General features: G+C 54.9%; 1 protein-coding gene and 1 long non-coding RNA gene across 2 annotated transcripts in view; one reads left to right on the top strand and one right to left on the bottom strand.

Moving 5' to 3' along the window:
* Positions 1-25828, top strand: part of LOC140403007 (uncharacterized) — a 130121-nt gene that overhangs the window by 58996 nt on the left and 45297 nt on the right. The gene's annotated exons all lie outside the window — the stretch shown is intronic.
* The window catches only part of LOC140403004 (cytochrome P450 11B, mitochondrial-like), a 63681-nt gene that overhangs the window by 5960 nt on the left and 31893 nt on the right, over positions 1-25828 (bottom strand). The window contains exons 4-7 of the mRNA XM_072490659.1: positions 18178-18381; positions 16359-16519; positions 14369-14535; positions 5191-5269 (exon numbers count right to left, since the gene is read on the bottom strand). Coding sequence (XP_072346760.1) covers positions 5191-5269; positions 14369-14535; positions 16359-16519; positions 18178-18381 — 611 coding nt within the window. The remainder of the gene's footprint in view (positions 1-5190; positions 5270-14368; positions 14536-16358; positions 16520-18177; positions 18382-25828) is intronic.

Raw genomic sequence — 25828 nt, 5'->3', positions numbered from 1 at the left:
CCTGACGGGCAAAGCGGATGAACTCAGGGCATGGACGGGCACATGGGACTGGGATATTATAGCTATGACTGAAACATGGCTAAGGGAGGGGCAGGACTGGCAGCTCAATGTTCCGGGGTACAGATGCTATAGAAAGGATAGAACAGGAGGTAAGAGAGGAGGGGGAGTGGAGTTTTTGATTAGGGAGAACATCACGGCAGTACTTAGAGGGGATATATCCGAGGGTTTGCCCACTGAGTCTATATGGGTGGAACTGAAAAATAAGAAGGGAGAGATCACCTTGGTAGGACTGTACTACAGGCCCCCAAATAGTCAGCGGGAAATTGAGGAGCAAATATGTAAGGAGATTACAGATAGCTGCAAGAATAATAGGGTGGTAGTAGTAGGGGACTTTAACTTTCCCAACATTGACTGGGACAGCCATAGCATTAGGGGCTTGGATGGAGGGAAATTTGTTGAGTGTATTCAGGAGGAATTTCTCATTCAGTATGTGGATGGACCAACTAGAGAGGGGGCAAAACTTGACCTCGTCTTGGGAAATAAGGAAGGGCAAGTGACAGAAGTGCTAGTGAGGGATCACTTTGGGACAAGTGACCATAACTCCATTAGTTTTAAGATAGCTATGGAGAATGATAGGTCTGGCCCAAGAGTTAAAATTCTTAATTGGGTCAAGGCCAATTTTGATGGTATCAGACAGGAACTTGCAGAGGTAGATTGGGGGAGACTGTTGGCAGGCAAAGGGACGGCTGGTAAATGGGAGGCTTTTAAAAATTGTTAACCAGGGTGCAGGGTAAGCACATTCCCTTTAGAGTGAAGGGCAAGGCTGGTAGAAGTAGGGAACCCTGGATGACTCGAGATATTGAGACTCTGGTCAAAAAGAAGAAGGAGGCATATGACGTACATAAGCAACTGGGGTCAAGTGGATCCCTTGAAGAGTATAGAGATTGTCGAAATAGAGTTAAGAGGGAAATCAGGAGGGCAAAAAGGGGACATGAAATTGCTTTGGCAAATAATGCAAAGGAGAATCCAAAGAGCTTCTACAGATACATAAAGGGGAAAAGAGTAACTAGGGACAGAGTAGGGCCTCTTAAGGATCAACAAGGACATCTATGTGCAGAGCCACAAGAGTTGGGTGAGATCCTGAATGAATATTTCTCATCGGTATTCACGGTGGAGAAAGGCATGGATGTTAGGAAACTAAGGGAAATAAATAGTGATGTCTTGAGAAGTGTGCATATTACAGAGGAGGAGGTGCTGGAAGTCTTAAAGCGCATCAAGGTAGATAAATCCCCGGGACCTGATGAAATGTATCCCAGGATGTTGTGGGAGGCTAGGGAGGAAATTGCGGGTCCCCTAACAGAGATATTTGAATCATCGGCAGCCACAGGTGAGGTGCCTGAAGATTGGAGAGTGGCGAATGTTGTGCCCTTGTTTAAGAAGGGCAGCAGGGAAAAGCCTGGGAACTACAGACCGGTGAGCCTAACGTCTGTAGTAGGTAAGTTGCCAGAAGGTATTCTGAGAGACAGGAGCCACAAACATTTAGAGAGGCAAGGACTGATTCGGGGCAGTCAGCATGGCTTTGTGCGTGGAAAATCATGTCTCACAAATTTGATTGAGTTTTTTGAGGGGGTGACCAAGAAGGTAGATGAGGGCAGTGCAGTAGATGTTGTCTACATGGACTTTAGCAAAGCCTTTGACAAGGTACCGCATGGTAGGTTGTTGCAGAAGGTTAAAGCTCACGGGATCCAGGGTGAGGTTGCCAATTGGATTCAAAATTGGCTGGACGACAGAAGGCAGAGGGTGGTTGTTCAAACTGGAGGCCTGTGACCAGTGGTGTGCCTCAGGGATCGGTGCTGGGTCCACTGTTATTTGTGATTTATATTAATGATTTGGATGAGAATTTAGGAGGCATGGTTAGTAAGTTTGCAGATGACACCAAGATTGATGGCACAGTGGATAGTGAAGAAGGTTATCTAGGATTGCAACGGGATCTTGATCAATTAGGCCAGTGGGCCGACGAATGGCAGATGGAGTTTAATTTAGGTAAATGTGAGGTGATGCATTTTGGCAGATCGAATCAGGCCAGGACCTACTCAGTTAATGGTATGGCGTTGGGGAGAGTTATAGAACAAAGAGATCTAGGAGTACAGGTTCATAGCTCCTTGAAGGTGGAGTCGCAGGTGGACAGGTGGCGAAGAAGGCATTCGGCATGCTTGGTTTCATTGGTCAGAACATTGAATACAGGAGTTGGGACGTCTTGTTGAAATTGTACAAGACATTGGTACGGCCACACTTGGAATACTGTGTGCAGTTCTGGTCACCCTATTATAGAAAGGATATTATTAAACTAGAAAGAGTGCAGAAAAGATTTACTAGGATGTTGCCGGGACTTGATGGTTTGAGTTATAAGGAGAGGCTGGATAGACTGGGACTTTTTTCCCTGGAGCGTAGGAGGCTTAGGGGTGATCTTATAGAGGTCTATAAAATAATGAGGGGCATAGATAAGGTAGATAATCAACATCTTTTCCCAAAGGTAGGGGAGTCTAAAACTAGAGGGCATAGGTTTAAGGTGAGAAGGGAGAGATTCAGAAGGGCCCAGAGGGGCAATTTCTTCACTCAGAGGGTAGTGAGTGTCTGGAATGTGCTGCCAGAGGTAGTAGTAGAGGCGGGTACAATTGTGTCTTTTAAAAAGCATTTAGATAGTTACATGGGTAAGATGGGTATAGAGGGTTATGGGCCAAGTGCGGGCAACTGGGACTAGCTTAATGGTAAAAACTGGGCGGCATGGACTGGTTGGGCCGAAGGGCCTGTTTCCATGCTGTAAACTTCTATGATTCTAAGACCCTCTGACAGTGCGGCGCTCCCTCAGTACTGACCGTCTGACAGTGCGGCACTCCCTCAGTACTGACCCTCTGACAGTGCGGCGCTCCCTCAGTACTGACCCTCTGACAGTGCGGCACTCCCTCAGTACTGACCCTCTGACAGTGCGGCACTCCCTCAGTACTGACCCTCTGACAGTGCGGCGCTCCCTCAGTACTGACCGTCTGACAGTGCGGCACTCCCTCAGTACTGACCCTCTGACAGTGCGGCACTCCCTCAGTACTGACCCACTGACAGTGCGGCACTCCCTCAGTACTGACCCTCTGACAGTGCGGCACTCCGTCAGTACTGACCCTCTGACAGTGCGGCACTCCCTCAGTACTGACCCTCTGACAGTGTGGCACTCCCTCAGTACTGACCCTCTGACAGTGCGGCACTCCCTCAGTACTGACCCTCTGACAGTGCGGTGCTCCCTCATTACTGACCCACTGACAGTGTGGTACTCCCTCAGTACTGACCCTCCCACAGTGCAGCGCTACCTCAGTACTGACCCTCCGACAGTGCGGCACTCCCTCAGTACTGACCCTCCGACAGTGCAGCGCTCCCTCAGTACTGACCCCCCGACAGTGCAGCACTCCCTCAGTACTGACCCTCTGACAGTGCGGCACTCCCTCAGTACTGACCCTCTGACAGTGCGGCACTCCCTCTGCACTGACCCTCTGACAGTGCGGCACTCCCTCAGTACTGACCCTCTGACAGTGCGACACTCCCTCAGTACTGACCCTCTGACAGTGCGGCGCTCCCTCAGTACTGACCCTCTGACAGTGCGGCACTCCCTCAGTACTGACCCGCTGACAGTGCGGCGCTCCCTCAGTACTGACTCTCTGACAGTGCGGCGCTCCCTCAGTACTGACCCTCTGACAGTGCGGAGCTCCCTCAGTACTGACCCTCTGACAGTGCGGCACTCCCTCAGCACTGACCCTCTGACAGTGCGGCACTCCCTCAGCACTGACCCTCTGACAGTGCGGCACTCCCTCAGCACTGACCCTCTGACAGTGCGGCGCTCCCTCAGTACTGACCCTCTGACAGTGCGGAGCTCCCTCAGTACTGACCCTCTGACAGTGCGGCACTCCCTCAGCACTGACCCACTGACAGTGCGGCACTCCCTCAATACTGACCCTCTGACAGTGCGGCACTCCCTCAGTACTGACCCTCTGACAGTGCGACACTCCCTCAGTACTGACCCTCTGACAGTGCGGCGCTCCCTCAGTACTGACCCTCTGACAGTGCGGCACTCCCTCAGTACTGACCCGCTGACAGTGCGGCGCTCCCTCAGTACTGACTCTCTGACAGTGCGGCGCTCCCTCAGTACTGACCCTCTGACAGTGCGGAGCTCCCTCAGTACTGACCCTCTGACAGTGCGGCACTCCCTCAGCACTGACCCTCTGACAGTGCGGCACTCCCTCAGTACTGACCCTCTGACAGTGCGGCACTCCCTCAGTACTGACCCTCTGACAGTCCGGAGCTCCCTCAGTACTGACCCTCTGACAGTGCGGCACTCCCTCAGTACTGACCCTCTGACAGTGCGGAGCTCCCTCAGTACTGACCCTCTGACAGTGCGGCACTCCCTCAGTACTGACCCTCTGACAGTGCGGAGCTCCCTCAGTACTGACCCTCTGACAGTGCGGCACTCCCTCAGTACTGACCCTCTGACAGTGCGGAGCTCCCTCAGTACTGACCCTCCCACAGTGCAGCACTCCCTCAGTACTGACCCTCTGACAGTGCGGCACTCCCTCAGTACTGACCCTCTGACAGTGCGGTGCTCCCTCAGTACTGACCCTCTGACAGTGCAGCACTCCCTCAGTACTGACCCTCTGACAGTGCGGCACTCCCTCAGTACTGACTCTCTGACAGTGCGGCGCTCCCTCAGTACTGACCCTCTGACAGTGCGGCACTCCCTCAGTACTGACCCTCTGACAGTGCGGCACTCCCTCAGTACTGACCCTCTGACAGTGCGGAGCTCCCTCAGTACTGACCCTCTGACAGTGCAGCACTCCCTCAGTACTGACCCTCTGACAGTGCGGCACTCCCTCAGTACTGACCCTCTGACAGTGCGGCACTCCCTCAGTACTGACCCTCTGACAGTGCGGCACTCCCTCAGTACTGACCCTCTGACAGTGCGGCGCTCCCTCAGTACTGACCCTCTGACAGTGCGGCACTCCCTCAGTACTGACCCTCTGACAGTGCGGCACTCCCTCAGTACTGACCCTCTGACTGTGCGGCACTCCCTCAGTACTGACCCTCTGACAGTGCGGCGCTCCCTCAGTCCTGACCCTCTATTTGAGGGTCTGAGGGTTCCATGGTACTTACCCCGGCTGGGATTTGATAGTTCTGGATGACAATGTCCCTGATTGGATATCGCTGCAGCGTCACCCCAATGGGGTAGAGCCTGAGGAAAGGGAACAGACGGAGTTAGCACCAAATTCCTAAATTAACAATCGACACAGTCACACCGCTCTCCCCCAGGAGACATGATGCAGTCTGGGATAGAGCGTCACACCCCAACGTGCCAAACATCAGGCTATTTAACCAGGTTGTGCCTCACAGCCAACTGAGTGCCAGTATTGTCACCCAATACCCGACGGGAGTGACTGGACAGTGATCAGGAGCAGGGACCCTGGCTGATTTCCCCTCTCTCTCTCTAACCCAGAGATCACTGGACAGTGATCAGGAGCAGGAACCCTGGCTGATTTCCCCTCTCTCTCTAACCCAGGGCTCACTGGACAGTGATCAGGAGCAGGAGCCCTGGCTGATTTCCCCTCTCTCACTAACCCAGGGATCACTGGACAGTGATCAGGAGCAGGAACCCTGGCTGATTTCCCCTCTCTCTCTCTAACCCAGGGATCACTAGACAGTGATCAGGAGCAGGAACCCTGGCTGATTTCCCCTCTCTCTCTCTAACCCAGGGATCACTGGACAGTGATCAGGAGCAGGAACCCTGGCTGATTTCCTCTCTCTCTCTCTAACCCAGGGATCACTGGACAGTGATCAGGAGCAGGAACCCTGGCTGATTTCCCCTCTCTCTCTCTGACCCAGGGATCACTGGACAGTGATCAGGAGCAGGAACCCTGGCTGATTTCCCCTCTCTCTAACCCAGGGCTCACTGGACAGTGATCAGGAGCAGGAACCCTGGCTGATTTCCCCTCTCTCTCTTACCCAGGGATCACTGGGCAGTGATCAGGAGCAGGAACCCTGGCTGATTTCCCCTCTCTCTCTCTCTAACCCAGGGATCACTGGACAGTGATCAGGAGCAGGGACCCTGGCTGATTTCCCCTCTCTCGCTCTAACCCAGGGATCACTGGACAGTGATCAGGAGCAGGAACCCTGGCTGATTTCCTCTCTCTCTCTAACCCAGGGAACACTGGACAGTGATCAGGAGCAGGAACCCTGGCTGATTTCCCCTCTCTCTCTCTAACCCAGGGATCACTGGACAGTGATCAGGAGCAGGGACCCTGGCTGATTTCCCCTCTCTCTCTAACCCAGTGATCTGGATAGTGATCAGGAGCAGGAACCCTGGCTGATTTCCCCTCTCTCTCTAACCCAGGGATCACTGGACAGTGATCAGGAGCAGGAACCCTGGCTGATTTCCCCTCTCTCTAACCCAGGGATCACTGGACAGTGATCAGGAGCAGGAACCCTGGCTGATTTCCCCTCTCTCTCTCTCTAACCCAGGGATCACTGGGCAGTGATCAGGAGCAGGAACCCTGGCTGATTTCCCCTCTCTCTCTCTTACCCAGGGATCACTGGACAGTGATCAGGAGCAGGAACCCCGGCTGATTTCCCCTCTCTCTAACCCAGGGATCACTGGACAGTGATCAGGAGCAGGAACCCTGGCTGATTTCCCCCCTCTCTCTCTCTAACCCAGGGATCACTGGACAGTGATCAGGAGCAGGAACCCCGGCTGATTTCCCCTCTCTCTAACCCAGGGAACACTGGACAGTGATCAGGAGCAGGAACCCTGGCTGATTTCCTCTCTCTCTCTAACCCAGGGATCACTGGACAGTGATCAGGAGCAGGAACCCTGGCTGATTTCCCCTCTCTCTCTCTTACCCAGGGATCACTGGACAGTGATCAGGAGCAGGAACCCTGGCTGATTTCCCCTCCCTCTCTAACCCAGGGATCACTGGACAGTGATCAGGAGCAGGAACCTGGCTGATTTCCCCTCTCTCTCTAACCCAGGGATCACTGGTCAGTGATCAGGAGCAGGAACCCTGGCTGATTTCCCCTCTCTCTCTCTTACCCAGGGATCACTGGACAGTGATCAGGAGCAGGAACACTGGCTGATTTCCCCTCTCTGTCTCTAACCCAGGGATCACTGGACAGTGATCAGGAGCAGGAACCCTGGCTGATTTCCTCTCTCTCTCTAACCCAGGGATCACTGGACAGTGATCAGGAGCAGGAACCCTGGCTGATTTCCCCTCTCTCTCTAACCCAGGGATCACTGGACAGTGATCAGGAGCAGGAACCCTCGCTGATTTCCCCTCTCTCTCTCTAACCCAGGGATCACTGGACAGTGATCAGGAGCAGGAACCCTGGCTGATTTCCCCCCTCTCTCTCTTACCCAGGGATCACTGGACAGTGATCAGGAGCAGGAACCCTGGCTGATTTCCCCTCCCTCTCTAACCCAGGGATCACTGGACAGTGATCAGGAGCAGGAACCTGGCTGATTTCCCCTCTCTCTCTAACCCAGGGATCACTGGTCAGTGATCAGGAGCAGGAACCCTGGCTGATTTCCCCTCTCTCTCTCTTAACCAGGGATCACTGGACAGTGATCAGGAGCAGGAACCCTGGCTGATTTCCCCTCTCTCTCTAACCCAGGGATCACTGGACAGTGATCAGGAGCAGGAACCCTGGCTGATTTCCCCTCTCTCTCTAACCCAGGGACCACTGGACAGTGATCAGGAGCAGGAACCCTGGCTGATTTCCCCTCTCTCTCTAACCCAGGGATCACTGGACAGTGATCAGGAGCAGGAACCCTTGCTGATTTCCCCTCTCTCTCTAACCCAGGGATCACTGGATAGTGATCAGGAGCAGGAACCCTGGCTGATTTCCCCTCTCTCTCTCTAACCCAGGGATCACCGGACAGTGATCAGGAGCAGGAATCCTGGCTGATTTCCCCTCTCTCTCTAACCCAGGGATTACTGGACAGTGATCAGGAGCAGGAACCCTGGCTGATTTCCCCTCTCTCTCTCTAACACAGGGATCACTGGACAGTGATCAGGAGCAGGAACCCTGGCTGATATCCTCTCTCTCTCTAACCCAGGGATCACTGGACAGTGATCAGGAGCAGGAACCCTGGCTGATTTCCCCTCTCTCTCTCTAACCCAGGGATCACTGGACAGTGATCAGGAGCAGGAACCCTGGCTGATTTCCCCTCTCTCTCTAACCCAGGGATCACTGTCCAGTGATCAGGAGCAGGAACCTGGCTGATTTCCTCTCTCTCTCTAACCCAGGTATCACTGGACAGTGATCAGGAGCAGGAACCCTGGCTGATTTCCTCTCTCTCTCTAACCCAGGGATCACTGGACAGTGATCAGGAGCAGGAACCCTTGCTGATTTCCCCTCTCTCTCTAACCCAGGGATCACTGGATAGTGATCAGGAGCAGGAACCCTGGCTGATTTCCCCTCTCTCTCTCTAACCCAGGGATCACCGGACAGTGATCAGGAGCAGGAATCCTGGCTGATTTCCCCTCTCTCTCTAACCCAGGGATCACTGGACAGTGATCAGGAGCAGGAACCCTGGCTGATTTCCCCTCTCTCTCTAACCCAGGGAACACTGGACAGTGATCAGGAGCAGGAACCCTGGCTGATTTCCCCTCTCTCTCTCTAACCCAGGGATCACTGGACAGTGATCAGGAGCAGGAACCCTGGCTGATTTCCCCTCTCTCTCTAACCCAGGGATCACTGGACAGTGATCAGGAGCAGGAACCCTGGCTGATTTCCCCTCCCTCTCTAACCCAGGGATCACTGGACAGTGATCAGGAGCAGGAACCTGGCTGATTTCCCCTCTCTCTCTAACCCAGGGATCACTGGACAGTGATCAGGAGCAGGAACCCTGGCTGATTTCCCCTCTCTCTCTCTTACCCAGGGATCACTGGACAGTGATCAGGAGCAGGAACCCTGGCTGATTTCCCCTCTCTCTCTAACCCAGGGATCACTGGACAGTGATCAGGAGCAGGAACCCTGGCTGATTTCCCCTCTCTCTCTAACCCAGGGACCACTGGACAGTGATCAGGAGCAGGAACCCTGGCTGATTTCCCCTCTCTCTCTAACCCAGGGATCACTGGACAGTGATCAGGAGCAGGAACCCTTGCTGATTTCCCCTCTCTCTCTAACCCAGGGATCACTGGACAGTGATCAGGAGCAGGAACCCTGGCTGATTTCCCCTCTCTCTCTAACCCAGGGAACACTGGACAGTGATCAGGAGCAGGAACCCTGGCTGATTTCCCCTCTCTCTCTCTAACCCAGGGATCACTGGACAGTGATCAGGAGCAGGAACCCTGGCTGATTTCCCCTCTCTCTCTAACCCAGGGATCACTGGACAGTGATCAGGAGCAGGAACCCTGGCTGATTTCCCCTCTCTCTCTCTAACCCAGGGATCACCGGACAGTGATCAGGAGCAGGAATCCTGGCTGATTTCCCCTCTCTCTCTAACCCAGGGATTACTGGACAGTGATCAGGAGCAGGAACCCTGGCTGATTTCCCCTCTCTCTCTCTAACACAGGGATCACTGGACAGTGATCAGGAGCAGGAACCCTGGCTGATATCCTCTCTCTCTCTAACCCAGGGATCACTGGACAGTGATCAGGAGCAGGAACCCTGGCTGATTTCCCCTCTCTCTCTCTAACCCAGGGATCACTGGACAGTGATCAGGAGCAGGAACCCTGGCTGATTTCCCCTCTCTCTCTAACCCAGGGATCACTGTCCAGTGATCAGGAGCAGGAACCTGGCTGATTTCCTCTCTCTCTCTAACCCAGGTATCACTGGACAGTGATCAGGAGCAGGAACCCTGGCTGATTTCCTCTCTCTCTCTAACCCAGGGATCACTGGACAGTGATCAGGAGCAGGAACCCTTGCTGATTTCCCCTCTCTCTCTAACCCAGGGATCACTGGATAGTGATCAGGAGCAGGAACCCTGGCTGATTTCCCCTCTCTCTCTCTAACCCAGGGATCACCGGACAGTGATCAGGAGCAGGAATCCTGGCTGATTTCCCCTCTCTCTCTAACCCAGGGATCACTGGACAGTGATCAGGAGCAGGAACCCTGGCTGATTTCCCCTCTCTCTCTAACCCAGGGAACACTGGACAGTGATCAGGAGCAGGAACCCTGGCTGATTTCCCCTCTCTCTCTCTAACCCAGGGATCACTGGGCAGTGATCAGGAGCAGGAACCCTGGCTGATTTCCCCTCTCTCTCTAACCCAGGGATCACTGGACAGTGATCAGGAGCAGGAACCCTGGCTGATTTCCCCTCCCTCTCTAACCCAGGGATCACTGGACAGTGATCAGGAGCAGGAACCTGGCTGATTTCCCCTCTCTCCTAACCCAGGGATCACTGGACAGTGATCAGGAGCAGGAACCCTGGCTGATTTCCCCTCTCACTCTCTTACCCAGGGATCACTGGACAGTGATCAGGAGCAGGAACCCTGGCTGATTTCCCCTCTCTCTCTAACCCAGGGATCACTGGACAGTGATCAGGAGCAGGAACCCTGGCTGATTTCCCCTCTCTCTCTAACCCAGGGACCACTGGACAGTGATCAGGAGCAGGAACCCTGGCTGATTTCCCCTCTCTCTCTAACCCAGGGATCACTGGACAGTGATCAGGAGCAGGAACCCTTGCTGATTTCCCCTCTCTCTCTAACCCAGGGATCACTGAATAGTGATCAGGAGCAGGAACCCTGGCTGATTTCCCCTCTCTCTCTCTAACCCAGGGATCACTGGGCAGTGATCAGGAGCAGGAACCCTGGCTGATTTCCCCTCTCTCTCTCTAACCCAGGGATCACCGGACAGTGATCAGGAGCAGGAACCCTGGCTGATTTCCCCTCTCTCTCTCTAACACAGGGATCACTGGACAGTGATCAGGAGCAGGAACCCTGGCTGATTTCCTCTCTCTCTCTAACCCAGGGATCACTGGACAGTGATCAGGAGCAGGAACCCTGGCTGATTTCCCCTCTCTCTCTCTAACCCAGGGATCACTGGACAGTGATCAGGAGCAGGAACCCTGGCTGATTTCCCCTCTCTCTCTCTAACCCAGGGATCACTGGACAGTAATCAGGAGCAGGAGCCCTGGCTGATTTCCCCTCTCTCTAACCCAGGGATCACTGGACAGTGATCAGGAGCAGGAACCCTGGCTGATTTACCCTCTCTCTCTCTAACCCAGGGATCACTGGACAGTGATCAGGAGCAGGAACCCTGGCTGATTTCCCCTCTCTCTCTCTAACCCAGGGATCACTGGACAGTGATCAGGAGCAGGAACCCTGGCTGATTTACCCTCTCTCTCTCTAACCCAGGGATCACTGGACAGTGATCAGGAGCAGGAACCCTGGCTGATTTCCCCTCTCTCTCTAACCCAGGGATCACTGGGCAGTGATCAGGAGCAGGAACCCTGGCTGATTTCCCTCTCTCTCTCTAACCCAGGGATCACTGGACAGTGATCAGGAGCAGGAACCCTGGCTGATTTCCCCCCTCTCACTAACCCAGGGATCACTGGACAGTGATCAGGAGCAGGAACCTTGGCTGATTTCCTCTCTCTCTCTAACCCAGGGATCACTGGACAGTGATCAGGAGCAGGAACCCTGGCTGATTTCCCCCCTCTCACTAACCCAGGGATCACTGGACAGTGATCAGGAGCAGGAACCCTGGCTGATTTCCCCTCTCTCTCTCTAACCCAGGAATCACTGGACAGTGATCAGGAGCAGGAACCCTGGCTGATTTCCCCTCTCTCTCTCTAACCCAGGGATCACTGGACAGTGATCAGGAGCAGGAACCCTGGCTGATTTCCCCTCTCTCTCTCTAACCCAGGGATCACTGGACAGTGATCAGGAGCAGGAACCCTGGCTGATTTCCCCTCTCTCTCTAACCCAGGGATCACTGGACAGTGATCAGGAGCATGAACCCTGGCTGATTTCCCCTCTCTCTCTCTAACCCAGGGATCACCGGACAGTGATCAGGAGCAGGAACCCTGGCTGATTTCCCCTCTCTCTCTCTAACCCAGGGATCACTGGACAGTGATCAGGAGCAGGAACCCTGGCTGATTTCCCCCCTCTCTCTCTAACCCAGGGATCACTGGACAGTGATCAGGAGCAGGAACCCTGGCAGATTTCCCCTCTCCCTCTAACCCAGGGATCACTGGACAGTGATCAGGAGCAGGAACCCTGGCTGATTTCCCCTCTCTCTCTCTAACCGAGGGATCACTGGACAGTGATCAGGAGCAGGAACCCTGGCTGATTTCCTCTCTCTCTCTAACCCAGGGATCAATGGACAGTGATCAGGAGCAGGAACCCTGGCTGATTTCCCTCTCTCTCTCTCTAACCCAGGGATCACTGGGCAGTGATCAGGAGCAGGAACCCTGGCTGATTTCCCCTCTCTCTCTCTAACCCAGGGATCACTGGACAGTGATCAGGAGCAGGAACCCTGGCTGATTTCCCCTCTCTCTCTAACCCAGGGATCACTGGACAGTGATCAGGAGCAGGAACCCTGGCTGATTTCCCCTCTCTCTCTAACCCAGGGATCACTGGACAGTAATCAGGAGCAGGAACCCTGGCTGATTTCCCCTCTCTCTCTCTCTCTAACCCAGGGATCACTGGACAGTGATCAGGAGCAGGAACCCTGGCTGATTTCCCCTCTCTCTCTAACCCAGGGATCAATGGACAGTGATCAGGAGCAGGAACCCTGGCTGATTTCCCTCTCTCTCTCTCTAACCCAGGGATCAATGGACAGTGATCAGGAGCAGGAACCCTGGCTGATTTCCCTCTCTCTCTCTCTAACCCAGGGATCACTGGACAGTGATCAGGAGCAGGAACCCTGGCTGAGTTCCCTCTCTCTCTCTAACCCAGGAATCACTGGACAGTGATCAGGAGCAGGAACCCTGGCTGATTTCCCCTCTCTCTCTCTAACCCAGGGATCACTGGACAGTGATCAGGAGCAGGAACTCTGGCTAATTTCCCCTCTCTCTCTCTAACCCAGGGATCACTGGACAGTGATCAGGAGCAGGAACCCTGGCTGATTTCCCCTCTCTCTCTCTAACCCAGGGATCACTGGACAGTGATCAGGAGCAGGGACCCTGGCTGATTTCCCCTCTCTCTCAAACCCAGGGATCACTGGACAGTGATCAGGAGCAGGAACCTTGGCTGATTTCCCCTCTCTCTCTAACCCAGGGATCACTGGACAGTGATCAGGAGCAGGAACCCTGGCTGATTTCCCCTCTCTCTCTAACGCAGGGATCACTGGACAGTGATCAGGAGCAGGAACCCTGGCTGATTTCCCCTCTCTCTCTAACCCAGGGATCACTGGACAGTGATCAGGAGCAGGAATCCTGGCTGATTTCCCCTCTCTCTCTCTAACCCAGGGATCACTGGACAGTGATCAGGAGCAGGAACCCTGGCTGATTTCCCCTCTCTCTCTCTCTCTCTAACCCAGGGATCACTGGACAGTGATCAGGAGCAGGAACCCTGGCTGATTTCCTCTCTCTCTCTCTAATCCAGGGATCACTGGACAGTGATCAGGAGCAGGAACCCTGGCTGATTTCCCCTCTCTCTCTCTAATCCAGGGATCACTGGACAGTGATCAGGAGCAGGAACCTGGCTGATTTCCCTCTCTCTCTAATCCAGGGAACACCGGACAGTGATCAGGAGCAGGAACCCTGGCTGATTTCCCCTCTCTCTCTAACCCAGGGATCACTGGACAGTGATCAGGAGCAGGAGCCCTGGCTGATTTCCCCTCTCTCTAACCCAGGGATCACTGGACAGTGATCAGGAGCAGGAACCCTGGCTGATTTCCTCTCTCTCTAACCCAGGGATCACTGGACAGTGATCAGGAGCAGGAACCTGGCTGATTTCCCCTCTCTCTCTCTATCCCAGGGATCACTGGACAGTGATCAGGAGCAGGAACCCTGGCTGATCTCCCCTCTCTCGCTCTAACCCAGGGATCACTGGACAGTGATCAGGAGCAGGAACCCTGGCTGATTTCCCCTCTCTCTCTAACCCAGGGATCACTGGACAGTGATCAGGAGCAGGAACCCTGGCTGATTTCCCCTCTCTCTAACCCAGGGATCACCGGACAGCGATCAGGAGCAGGAACCCTGGCTGATTTCCACTCTCTCTCTCTAACCCAGGGATCACTGGACAGTGATCAGGAGCAGGAACCCTGGCTGATTTCCCCTCTCTCTCTCTAACCCAGGGGTCATTGGACAGTGATCAGGAGCAGGAACCCTGGCTGATTTCCCCTCCCTGTCGTCCAGAGGTAACCCGAGAGTAGTTAATAGCTAACTTACCGCAATGTTTCTTTGATGGCCCCCCTGAGGAGAGGGACTGACCGCAGTAATTTACATACATCGCCCTGAGCCTCGAGGTAGGCCGCAGTGACCTCATTGCGAAGCGCGGTTTGGATTGATGGGTTGCGAGCCAGTTCGAAGAGCGTGAAGAGCAAGCTGTGAGCCGTCTGCAGAGAATCAGAGACCCTGGAACCTCACTCAGATGTAAACCTCCAAATACCCCCCTCCACTGAACCCCAATTAACCCCACAAATACCCCACAGCCCTCCCGTCACTCTATCCCACTCCTAATCTTCCCCACCCACCCCCTCCCTCACACCATCCTCCCTCCATTACCCCAGCTCCCCTCGCCCTTTCCCACCAATCAATGCCTCTCTTTCTTTGTGCCCCTTCGTGGAATGACATGTCTAATCTAAGGAGAGTAAAGAGTTAAAAAGGTGATGTTTATGTATCTCAACACTAGGTGGCATCTCTGAGTCGTCTTCTAAAAGGCTGCGTCTCGAAGCATTCTCGTGAAGCTGCTGGAGGATAGTGCGAGGTTGCGAGAGAGTGGGTTGTATTAGAGAGACGTAACAGATGACTATAACGTTGATTCAATACTGTTATTTTGTTAGCTATAACTTAGTAGAGTGTGCAAACTATTTGAAGTAGTGTAAAATAAACTAGCTTGGTTTTAAATAGGTAGCTTGATGTTCTTTGTCAACATTACGACTTTTAGTTATCTTGGAGAACTATACAAGGAACATCGCACCTCGCACTGTCCCCTCCCCTCAATGTCCCCCCTCCCCTCACTGTCCCCCCTCCCCTCACTGTCCCCCCCCTCCCCTCACCGTCCCCCCCCTCCCCTCACTGTCCTCTCCCTCCCCTCACTGTCCCCCCTCCCCTCACTGTCCCCCTCCCCTCACTGTCCCCCCTCCCCTCACTGTCCCCCCCCTCCCCTCACTTTCCCCCCCTCCCCTCACTTTCCCCCCCTCCCCTCACTGTCGCCCCCTCCCCTCACTGTCCCCCCCTCCCCTCACTGTCCCCCCCTCCCCTCACTGTCCCCCCCTCCCCTCACTGTCCCCCCCTCCCCTCACTGTCCCCCCCTCCCCTCACTGTCCCCCCCTCCCCTCACTGTCCCCCCCTCCCCTCACTGCCCCCCCTCCCCTCACTGTCCCCCCTCCCCTCACTGTCCCCCCTCCCCTCACTGACCCCCCTCTCCTCACTGTCCCCCCTCCCCTCACTGCCCCCCCCTCCCCTCACTGTCCCCCCTCCCCTCACTGTCCCCCCCTCCCCTCACTGTCCCCCCTCCCCTCACTGTCCCCCCTCCCCTCACTGTGCCCCCTCCATTCACTGTCCCCCCTCCCCTCACTGTGCCCCCCCTCCCCTCTCTGTCCCCCCTCCCCTCTCTGTCCCCCCTCCCCTCACTGTCCCCCCTCCCCTCACTGTCCCCCCTCCCCTCACTGTGCCCCCTCCCCTCACTGTGCCCCCTCCATTCACTGTCCCCCCCTCCCCTCACTGTCCCCCCTCCCCTCACTGTCCCCCCTCCCCTCACTGTCCCCCCTCCCCTCACTGTGCCCCCTCCATTCACTGTCCCCCCTCCCCTCACTGTCCCCCGCCCTCCCCTCTCTGTCCCCCCTCCCCTCACTGTCCCCCCCTCCCCTCACTGTCCCCCCCTCCCCTCACTGTCCCCCCCTCCCCTCACTGTGCCCCGCCCTCCCCTCTCTGTCCCCCTCCCCTCACTGTCCCCCCTCCCCTCCTCCCCTCTCTGTCCCCCTCCCCTCACTGTCCCCCCTCCCCTCTCTGTCCCCCCCTCCCCTCACTGTCCCCCCCCCTCCCCCCGGGCCCTCGCCGACCCCCCCCTGGGCCCTCGCCCCCCCCCCCCGGGCCCTCGCCGACCCCCCCCCCCCCCCCCGGGGCCCTCACCCCCCCCCCCCCCCCTCCGGGCCCTCACCCCTCCCCTCCCCTCCGGGCCCTCACCCCCCCCCCCCCCCCTGTCCCGGGCCCTCACCGTGTCCACGCTGCCGACCATCAGCTCGGTCACGTTGGCCTTGATGATGTCAACCGGGAGTTTGGAGCGCAGTAAGAGCTGAGTGAGAATTCCCGAGTACTCGCGCCGTGCTTCCGGAATATTCCGCACCTTCTGGGAAAGCTGCTTGATGCACCGGTCAGCTGGGAACACGGAGAGAAAGGATCGATTGATTTGATTTTATTGTCCCATGTCCCGAAGTCCAGTGAAAAGTGTTTTTCTGCGGCCGAGGGAACGTACACAGTAGACACAAGAATAATCGACAGAGAACATTGACAAACAGCGATTGGAAGGGCAGCACGGTGGCGCAGTGGTTAGCACAGCTGCCCCACTGCACCGAGGTGCCAGGTTCGATCCCGGCTCTGGGTCACTGTCCGGTACAGTGCGCTACATAGGCCAAACACGCAATACATGAGCAAGAGCAGCATAGGGCGTCGTGAATAGTGTTCTTACAGGGAACAGACCAGTCCGAGGGGGAGTCGTTGAGGAGTCTGGTAGCTGTGGGGAAGAAACTGTTCCTATGTCTGGGTGTGCGGGTCTTCAGACTTCTGCATCTTCTGCCTGATGGAAGGGTCTGGAAGAAGGCAAAGCCTGGGTGGGAGGGGTCTCTGATAATGCTCGGATACGTCTCATGACTAGCCGCTCGAACCATTTCATGATAACAGACGCGAGGGCCACCGGTCGGTAGTCGTTGAGGCAGGCTACCTTGTACTTCTTTGGCATTACGGTGGCCTTCGTGAAGGAGGTGGGGCCCTCGGAGCGGGGGAGTGAGGTGGTGAAGATATCTGCGAATACACTCGCCAGCTGGTCTGCGCAGCCTCTCAGTGCTCGCCCAGGGACTCCGTCGGGGCCCGTCGCTTTCAAGGAGGCAGCTCTTACCTCTGAGGCTGTAATCGTGGGTACGGGTGTGTCCAGGGCTGTTGGGGGCGGGAGGCACTGATGTATTGGCTGACTGCTCAAAGCGGGCATTGAACTTGTTCAGACCATCGGGAAGGGACGCTCCAGCCCCAGATATCCCGCCTGGCCTCGATCTGGGGCCTGTGATCTTGTGTAGGCCCTAATAGTCGTTGGGTAAGTGTCGTTGCCCTGGGACTCTGGTTTGACGCGGTTTTGTCTTTTTGCTTCCCTGGTGGCTTTCCGTACGTCGCACCTGGACTTCTAATACCGGTCAGGGGCGTCAGATTTGAACGCCTCCGTCCGGGACGCCAGCGGGGAGTGAACCCTTTGGCCGAGCCGGCGTTTCCGATTGGGGAAAACCCGGATTGTCTTCTTCGGTACCCAGTCCCCGACACACTGACCGGTGAAGGCTGTGACGGTGCCCGCGTGCCATCCAGGTTAGCTGCCATGGCCTCGAGTCTGGACCAGTCCACAAGGTGGACCAGTGGACAAGGTGACTGAGGACACGGAGAGGTTACGCCTGCCTGTGGCTGGGTAACTGGCTCGGGACTGGCGGGGGGGGGGGGGGGGGGGGGGCGAGAGGACGGGGCGGCGAGGGGACAGGGGTACGAGGTATTACTCCCCCACTCAGCTCAGACACTGAGGGGGATATTACCCCCCCCCCCCCAGCCCAGCCCAGCTCAGACACTGAGGCTGGGGTGCGATGGGGAGTTGGATGGACCGTGGGGGAGGGGGTGAATCTCTGTCCTTCCTGTCTGTGCGCCCCACTGTCACACCGCGCGGTGGTCCGGTTGGACACACTGCCCACTGCGCCCCCGCCCCCTGACTGCTCGCTTCACGCTAACGTCCGATGTAAACAATCCCGTCGCGTGGTTTACAGACAGAGCAAGCTGGCACTGCCCACCGTGCTCGAAGAGGATGTCCCACGCTGCCACGTGATCCCTCCAGGGCTTGGCGTTCAGCCGCTTGGCCAGCGCCAGGGGCAGGTACAGCAGGGGAATGGTGGTGCGAAGCATCTCCTCGACGGCCCCAATGAACTCCTCCGATGAGGGACTCGCGGTGCCAGCAAATAATCCCAGTCGCTGTCCGTACAACAGGTGGAAACTGGCTGCAGAGAGAGATCAGAGACAGATAGTTAACATAGCCTGGGTATAACCCGGGTTAGAGACAGAGAGTATTGGGTATAACCCGGGTTACAGACAGAGAGTGTTGGGTATAACCCGGGTCAGAGACAGAGAGTGTTGGGTATAACCCGGGTTAGAGAGAGAGAGTGTTGGGTATAACCCGGGTTAGAGACAGAGAGTGTTGGGTATAACCCGGGTCAGAGACAGAGAGTGTTGGGTATAACCCGGGTCAGAGACAGAGAGTGTTGGGTATAACCCGGGTCAGAGACAGAGAGTGTTGGGTATAACCCGGGTCAGAGACAGAGAGTGTTGGGTATAACCCGGGTCAGAGACAGAGAGTGTTGGGTATAACCCGGGTTAGAGACAGAGAGTGTTGGGTATAACCCGGGTTAGAGACAGAGAGTGTTGGGTATAACCCGGGTCAGAGAAAGAGAGTGTTGGGTATAACCCGGGTCAGAGACAGAGAGTGTTGGGTATAACCCGGGTTAGAGACAGAGAGTGTTGGGTATAACCCGGGTCAGAGACAGAGAGTGTTGGGTATAACCCGGGTCAGAGACAGAGAGTGTTGGGTATAACCCGGGTTAGAGACAGAGAGTATTGGGTATAACCCGGGTTACAGACAGAGAGTGTTGGGTATAACCCGGGTCAGAGACAGAGAGTGTTGGGTATAACCCGGGTTAGAGAGAGAGAGTGTTGGGTATAACCCGGGTTAGAGACAGAGAGTGTTGGGTATAACCCGGGTCAGAGACAGAGAGTGTTGGGTATAACCCGGGTCAGAGACAGAGAGTGTTGGGTATAACCCGGGTCAGAGACAGAGAGTGTTGGGTATAACCCGGGTCAGAGACAGAGAGTGTTGGGTATAACCCGGGTCAGAGACAGAGAGTGTTGGGTATAACCCGGGTCAGAGACAGAGAGTGTTGGGTATAACCCGGGTCAGAGACAGAGAGTGTTGGGTATAACCCGGGTTAGAGACAGAGAGTGTTGGGTATAACCCGGGTCAGAGAAAGAGAGTGTTGGGTATAACCCGGGTCAGAGACAGAGAGTGTTGGGTATAACCCGGGTTAGAGACAGAGAGTGTTGGGTATAACCCGGGTCAGAGACAGAGAGTGTCGGGTATAACCCGGGTCAGAGACAGAGAGTGTTGGGTATAACCCGGGTCAGAGACAGAGAGTGTTGGGTATAACCCGGGTCAGAGACCGAGAGTGTTGGGTATAACCCGGGTCAGAGACAGAGAGTGTTGGGTATAACCCGGGTTAGAGACCGAGAGTGTTGGGTATAACCCGGGTCAGAGACCGAGAGTGTTGGGTATAACCCGGGTCAGAGACAGAGAGTGTTGGGTATAACCCGGGTCAGAGACTGAGAGTGTTGGGTATAACCCGGGTTAGAGACACAGAGTGTTGGGTATAACCCGGGTTAGAGACAGAGAGTGTTGGGTATAACCCGGGTCAGAGACAGAGAATGTTGGGTATAACCCGGGGCAGAGACAGAGAGTGTTGGGTATAACCCGGGTTAGAGACAGAGAGTGTTGGGTATAACCCGGGTTAGAGACAGAGAGTGTTGGGTATAACCCGGGGCAGAGACAGAGAGTGTTGGGTATAACCCGGGTTAGAGACAGAGAGTGTTGGGTATAACCCGGGTTAGAGACCGAGAGTGTTGGGTATAACCCGGGTTAGAGACAGAGCGTGTTGGGTATAACCCGGGTCAGAGACAGAGAGTGTTGGGTATAACCCGGGTTAGAGACCGAGAGTGTTGGGTATAACCCGGGTTAGAGACACAGAGTGTTGGGTATAACCCGGGTCAGAGACAGAGAGTGTTGGGTATAACCCGGGTCAGAGACCGAGAGTGTTGGGTATAACCCGGGTTAGAGACAGAGAGTGTTGGGTATAACCCGGGTCAGAGACAGAGAGTGTTGGGTATAACCCGGGTCAGAGACAGAGAGTGTTGGGTATAACCCGGGTTAGAGAGAGAGAGTGTTGGGTATAACCCGGGTCAGAGACAGAGAGTGTTGGGTATAACCCGGGTCAGAGACAGAGAGTGTTGGGTATAACCCGGGTCAGAGACAGAGAGTGTTGGGTATAACCCGGGTCAGAGACAGAGAGTGTTGGGTATAACCCGGGTCAGAGACAGAGAGTGTTGGGTATAACCCGGGTCAGAGACAGAGAGTGTTGGGTATAACCCGGGTCAGAGACAGAGAGTGTTGGGTATAACCCGGGTCAGAGACAGAGAGTGTTGGGTATAACCCGGGTTAGAGACAGAGAGTGTTGGGTATAACCCGGGTCAGAGACAGAGAGTGTTGGGTATAACCCGGGTCAGAGACAGAGAGTGTTGGGTATAACCCGGGTCAGAGACAGAGAGTGTTGGGTATAACCCGGGTCAGAGACAGAGAGTGTTGGGTATAACCCGGGTCAGAGACAGAGAGTGTTGGGTATAACCCGGGTTAGAGACAGAGAGTGTTGGGTATAACCCGGGTTAGAGACAGAGAGTGTTGGGTATAACCCGGGTTAGAGACAGAGAGTGTTGGGTATAACCCGGGTCAGAGACAGAGAGTGTTGGGTATAACCCGGGTCAGAGACAGAGAGTGTTGGGTATAACCCGGGTCAGAGACAGAGAGTGTTGGGTATAACCCGGGTCAGAGACAGAGAGTGTTGGGTATAACCCGGGTCAGAGACAGAGAGTGTTGGGTATAACCCGGGTTAGAGACAGAGAGTGTTGGGTATAACCCGGGTTAGAGACAGAGAGTGTTGGGTATAACCCGGGTCAGAGAAAGAGAGTGTTGGGTATAACCCGGGTCAGAGACAGAGAGTGTTGGGTATAACCCGGGTTAGAGACAGAGAGTGTTGGGTATAACCCGGGTCAGAGACAGAGAGTGTTGGGTATAACCCGGGTCAGAGACAGAGAGTGTTGGGTATAACCCGGGTTAGAGACAGAGAGTATTGGGTATAACCCGGGTTACAGACAGAGAGTGTTGGGTATAACCCGGGTCAGAGACAGAGAGTGTTGGGTATAACCCGGGTTAGAGAGAGAGAGTGTTGGGTATAACCCGGGTTAGAGACAGAGAGTGTTGGGTATAACCCGGGTCAGAGACAGAGAGTGTTGGGTATAACCCGGGTCAGAGACAGAGAGTGTTGGGTATAACCCGGGTCAGAGACAGAGAGTGTTGGGTATAACCCGGGTCAGAGACAGAGAGTGTTGGGTATAACCCGGGTCAGAGACAGAGAGTGTTGGGTATAACCCGGGTTAGAGACAGAGAGTGTTGGGTATAACCCGGGTTAGAGACAGAGAGTGTTGGGTATAACCCGGGTCAGAGAAAGAGAGTGTTGGGTATAACCCGGGTCAGAGACAGAGAGTGTTGGGTATAACCCGGGTTAGAGACAGAGAGTGTTGGGTATAACCCGGGTCAGAGACAGAGAGTGTCGGGTATAACCCGGGTCAGAGACAGAGAGTGTTGGGTATAACCCGGGTCAGAGACAGAGAGTGTTGGGTATAACCCGGGTCAGAGACAGAGAGTGTTGGGTATAACCCGGGTCAGAGACCGAGAGTGTTGGGTATAACCCGGGTTAGAGACAGAGAGTGTTGGGTATAACCCGGGTCAGAGACCGAGAGTGTTGGGTATAACCCGGGTCAGAGACAGAGAGTGTTGGGTATAACCCGGGTCAGAGACTGAGAGTGTTGGGTATAACCCGGGTTAGAGACACAGAGTGTTGGGTATAACCCGGGTTAGAGACAGAGAGTGTTGGGTATAACCCGGGTCAGAGACAGAGAATGTTGGGTATAACCCGGGGCAGAGACAGAGAGTGTTGGGTATAACCCGGGTTAGAGACAGAGAGTGTTGGGTATAACCCGGGTTAGAGACAGAGAGTGTTGGGTATAACCCGGGGCAGAGACAGAGAGTGTTGGGTATAACCCGGGTTAGAGACAGAGAGTGTTGGGTATAACCCGGGTTAGAGACCGAGAGTGTTGGGTATAACCCGGGTTAGAGACAGAGCGTGTTGGGTATAACCCGGGTCAGAGACAGAGAGTGTTGGGTATAACCCGGGTTAGAGACCGAGAGTGTTGGGTATAACCCGGGTTAGAGACACAGAGTGTTGGGTATAACCCGGGTCAGAGACAGAGAGTGTTGGGTATAACCCGGGTCAGAGACCGAGAGTGTTGGGTATAACCCGGGTTAGAGACAGAGAGTGTTGGGTATAACCCGGGTCAGAGACAGAGAGTGTTGGGTATAACCCGGGTCAGAGACAGAGAGTGTTGGGTATAACCCGGGTTAGAGAGAGAGAGTGTTGGGTATAACCCGGGTCAGAGACAGAGAGTGTTGGGTATAACCCGGGTCAGAGACAGAGAGTGTTGGGTATAACCCGGGTCAGAGACAGAGAGTGTTGGGTATAACCCGGGTCAGAGACAGAGAGTGTTGGGTATAACCCGGGTCAGAGACAGAGAGTGTTGGGTATAACCCGGGTCAGAGACAGAGAGTGTTGGGTATAACCCGGGTCAGAGACAGAGAGTGTTGGGTATAACCCGGGTTAGAGACAGAGAGTGTTGGGTATAACCCGGGTCAGAGACAGAGAGTGTTGGGTATAACCCGGGTCAGAGACAGAGAGTGTTGGGTATAACCCGGGTCAGAGACAGAGAGTGTTGGGTATAACCCGGGTCAGAGACAGAGAGTGTTGGGTATAACCCGGGTCAGAGACAGAGAGTGTTGGGTATAACCCGGGTTAGAGACAGAGAGTGTTGGGTATAACCCGGGTTAGAGACAGAGAGTGTTGGGTATAACCCGGGTCAGAGAAAGAGAGTGTTGGGTATAACCCGGGTCAGAGACAGAGAGTGTTGGGTATAACCCGGGTTAGAGACAGAGAGTGTTGGGTATAACCCGGGTCAGAGACAGAGAGTGTCGGGTATAACCCGGGTCAGAGACAGAGAGTGTTGGGTATAACCCGGGTCAGAGACAGAGAGTGTTGGGTATAACCCGGGTCAGAGACAGAGAGTGTTGGGTATAACCCGGGTCAGAGACCGAGAGTGTTGGGTATAACCCGGGTTAGAGACAGAGAGTGTTGGGTATAACCCGGGTCAGAGACCGAGAGTGTTGGGTATAACCCGGGTCAGAGACAGAGAGTGTTGGGTATAACCCGGGTCAGAGACCGAGAGTGTTGGGTATAACCCGGGTTAGAGACACAGAGTGTTGGGTATAACCCGGGTTAGAGACAGAGAGTGTTGGGTATAACCCGGGTCAGAGACAGAGAATGTTGGGTATAACCCGGGGCAGAGACAGAGAGTGTTGGGTATAACCCGGGTTAGAGACAGAGAGTGTTGGGTATAACCCGGGTTAGAGACAGAGAGTGTTGGGTATAACCCGGGGCAGAGACAGAGAGTGTTGGGTATAACCCGGGTTAGAGACAGAGAGTGTTGGGTATAACCCGGGTTAGAGACCGAGAGTGTTGGGTATAACCCGGGTTAGAGACAGAGCGTGTTGGGTATAACCCGGGTCAGAGACAGAGAGTGTTGGGTATAACCCGGGTTAGAGACCGAGAGTGTTGGGTATAACCCGGGTTAGAGACACAGAGTGTTGGGTATAACCCGGGTCAGAGACAGAGAGTGTTGGGTATAACCCGGGTCAGAGACCGAGAGTGTTGGGTATAACCCGGGTTAGAGACAGAGAGTGTTGGGTATAACCCGGGTCAGAGACAGAGAGTGTTGGGTATAACCCGGGTCAGAGACAGAGAGTGTTGGGTATAACCCGGGTTAGAGACAGAGAGTGTTGGGTATAACCCGGGTTAGAGACAGAGAGTGTTGGGTATAACCCGGGTCAGAGACAGAGAGTGTTGGGTATAACCCGGGTTAGAGACAGAGAGTGTTGGGTATAACCCGGGTCAGAGACAGAGAGTGTTGGGTATAACCCGGGTTAGAGACAGAGAGTGTTGGGTATAACCCGGGTTAGAGACAGAGAGTGTTGGGTATAACCCGGGTTAGAGACCGAGAGTGTTGGGTATAACCCGGGTTAGAGACAGAGAGTGTTGGGTATAACCCGGGTTAGAGACCGAGAGTGTTGGGTATAACCCGGGTCAGAGACAGAGAGTGTTGGGTATAACCCGGGTTAGAGACAGAGAGTGTTGGGTATAACCCGGGTTAGAGACAGAGAGTGTTGGGTATAACCCGGGTCAGAGACAGAGAGTGTTGGGTATAACCCGGGTCAGAGACAGAGTGTGTTGGGTATAACCCGGGTCAGAGACAGAGAGTGTTGGGTATAACCCGGGTTAGAGACAGAGAGTGTTGGGTATAACCCGGGTCAGAGACAGAGAGTGTTGGGTATAACCCGGGTCAGAGACAGAGAGTGTTGGGTATAACCCGGGTTAGAGACCAAGAGTGTTGGGTATAACCCGGGTTAGAGACCGAGAGTGTTGGGTATAACCCGGGTCAGAGACAGAGAGTGTTGGGTATAACCCGGGTTAGAGACAGAGAGTGTTGGGTATAACCCGGGTCAGAGACAGAGAGTGTTGGGTATAACCCGGGTCAGAGACAGAGAGTGTTGGGTATAACCCGGGTCAGAGACAGAGAGTGTTGGGTATAACCCGGGTTAGAGACCGAGAGTGTTGGGTATAACCCGGGTTAGAGACACAGAGTGTTGGGTATAACCCGGGTCAGAGACAGAGAGTGTTGGGTATAACCCGGGTCAGAGACCGAGAGTGTTGGGTATAACCCGGGTTAGAGACAGAGAGTGTTGGGTATAACCCGGGTCAGAGACAGAGAGTGTTGGGTATAACCCGGGTCAGAGACAGAGAGTGTTGGGTATAACCCGGGTTAGAGACAGAGAGTGTTGGGTATAACCCGGGTTAGAGACCGAGAGTGTTGGGTATAACCCGGGTTAGAGACAGAGAGTGTTGGGTATAACCCGGGTCAGAGACAGAGAGTGTTGGGTATAACCCGGGTCAGAGACAGAGAGTGTTGGGTATAACCCGGGTCAGAGACAGAGAGTGTTGGGTATAACCCGGGTCAGAGACAGAGAGTGTTGGGTATAACCCGGGTTAGAGACAGAGAGTGTTGGGTATAACCCGGGTCAGAGACAGAGAGTGTTGGGTATAACCCGGGTCAGAGACAGAGAGTGTTGGGTATAACCCGGGTTAGAGACAGAGAGTGTTGGGTATAACCCGGGTCAGAGACAGAGAGTGTTGGGTATAACCCGGGTCAGAGACAGAGAGTGTTGGGTATAACCCGGGTTAGAGACAGAGAGTGTTGGGTATAACCCGGGTTAGAGACAGAGAGTGTTGGGTATAACCCGGGTTAGAGACCGAGAGTGTTGGGTATAACCCGGGTTAGAGACAGAGAGTGTTGGGTATAACCCGGGTTAGAGACCGAGAGTGTTGGGTATAACCCGGGTCAGAGACAGAGAGTGTTGGGTATAACCCGGGTTAGAGACAGAGAGTGTTGGGTATAACCCGGGTC

This window comes from Scyliorhinus torazame, chromosome 26, assembly GCF_047496885.1.
Source record: "Scyliorhinus torazame isolate Kashiwa2021f chromosome 26, sScyTor2.1, whole genome shotgun sequence".
Classification (NCBI taxonomy): domain Eukaryota; kingdom Metazoa; phylum Chordata; class Chondrichthyes; order Carcharhiniformes; family Scyliorhinidae; genus Scyliorhinus; species Scyliorhinus torazame.
Note: the sequence above shows the minus strand (reverse complement) of the source record. Positions and strands in the feature narration are given on the sequence as shown.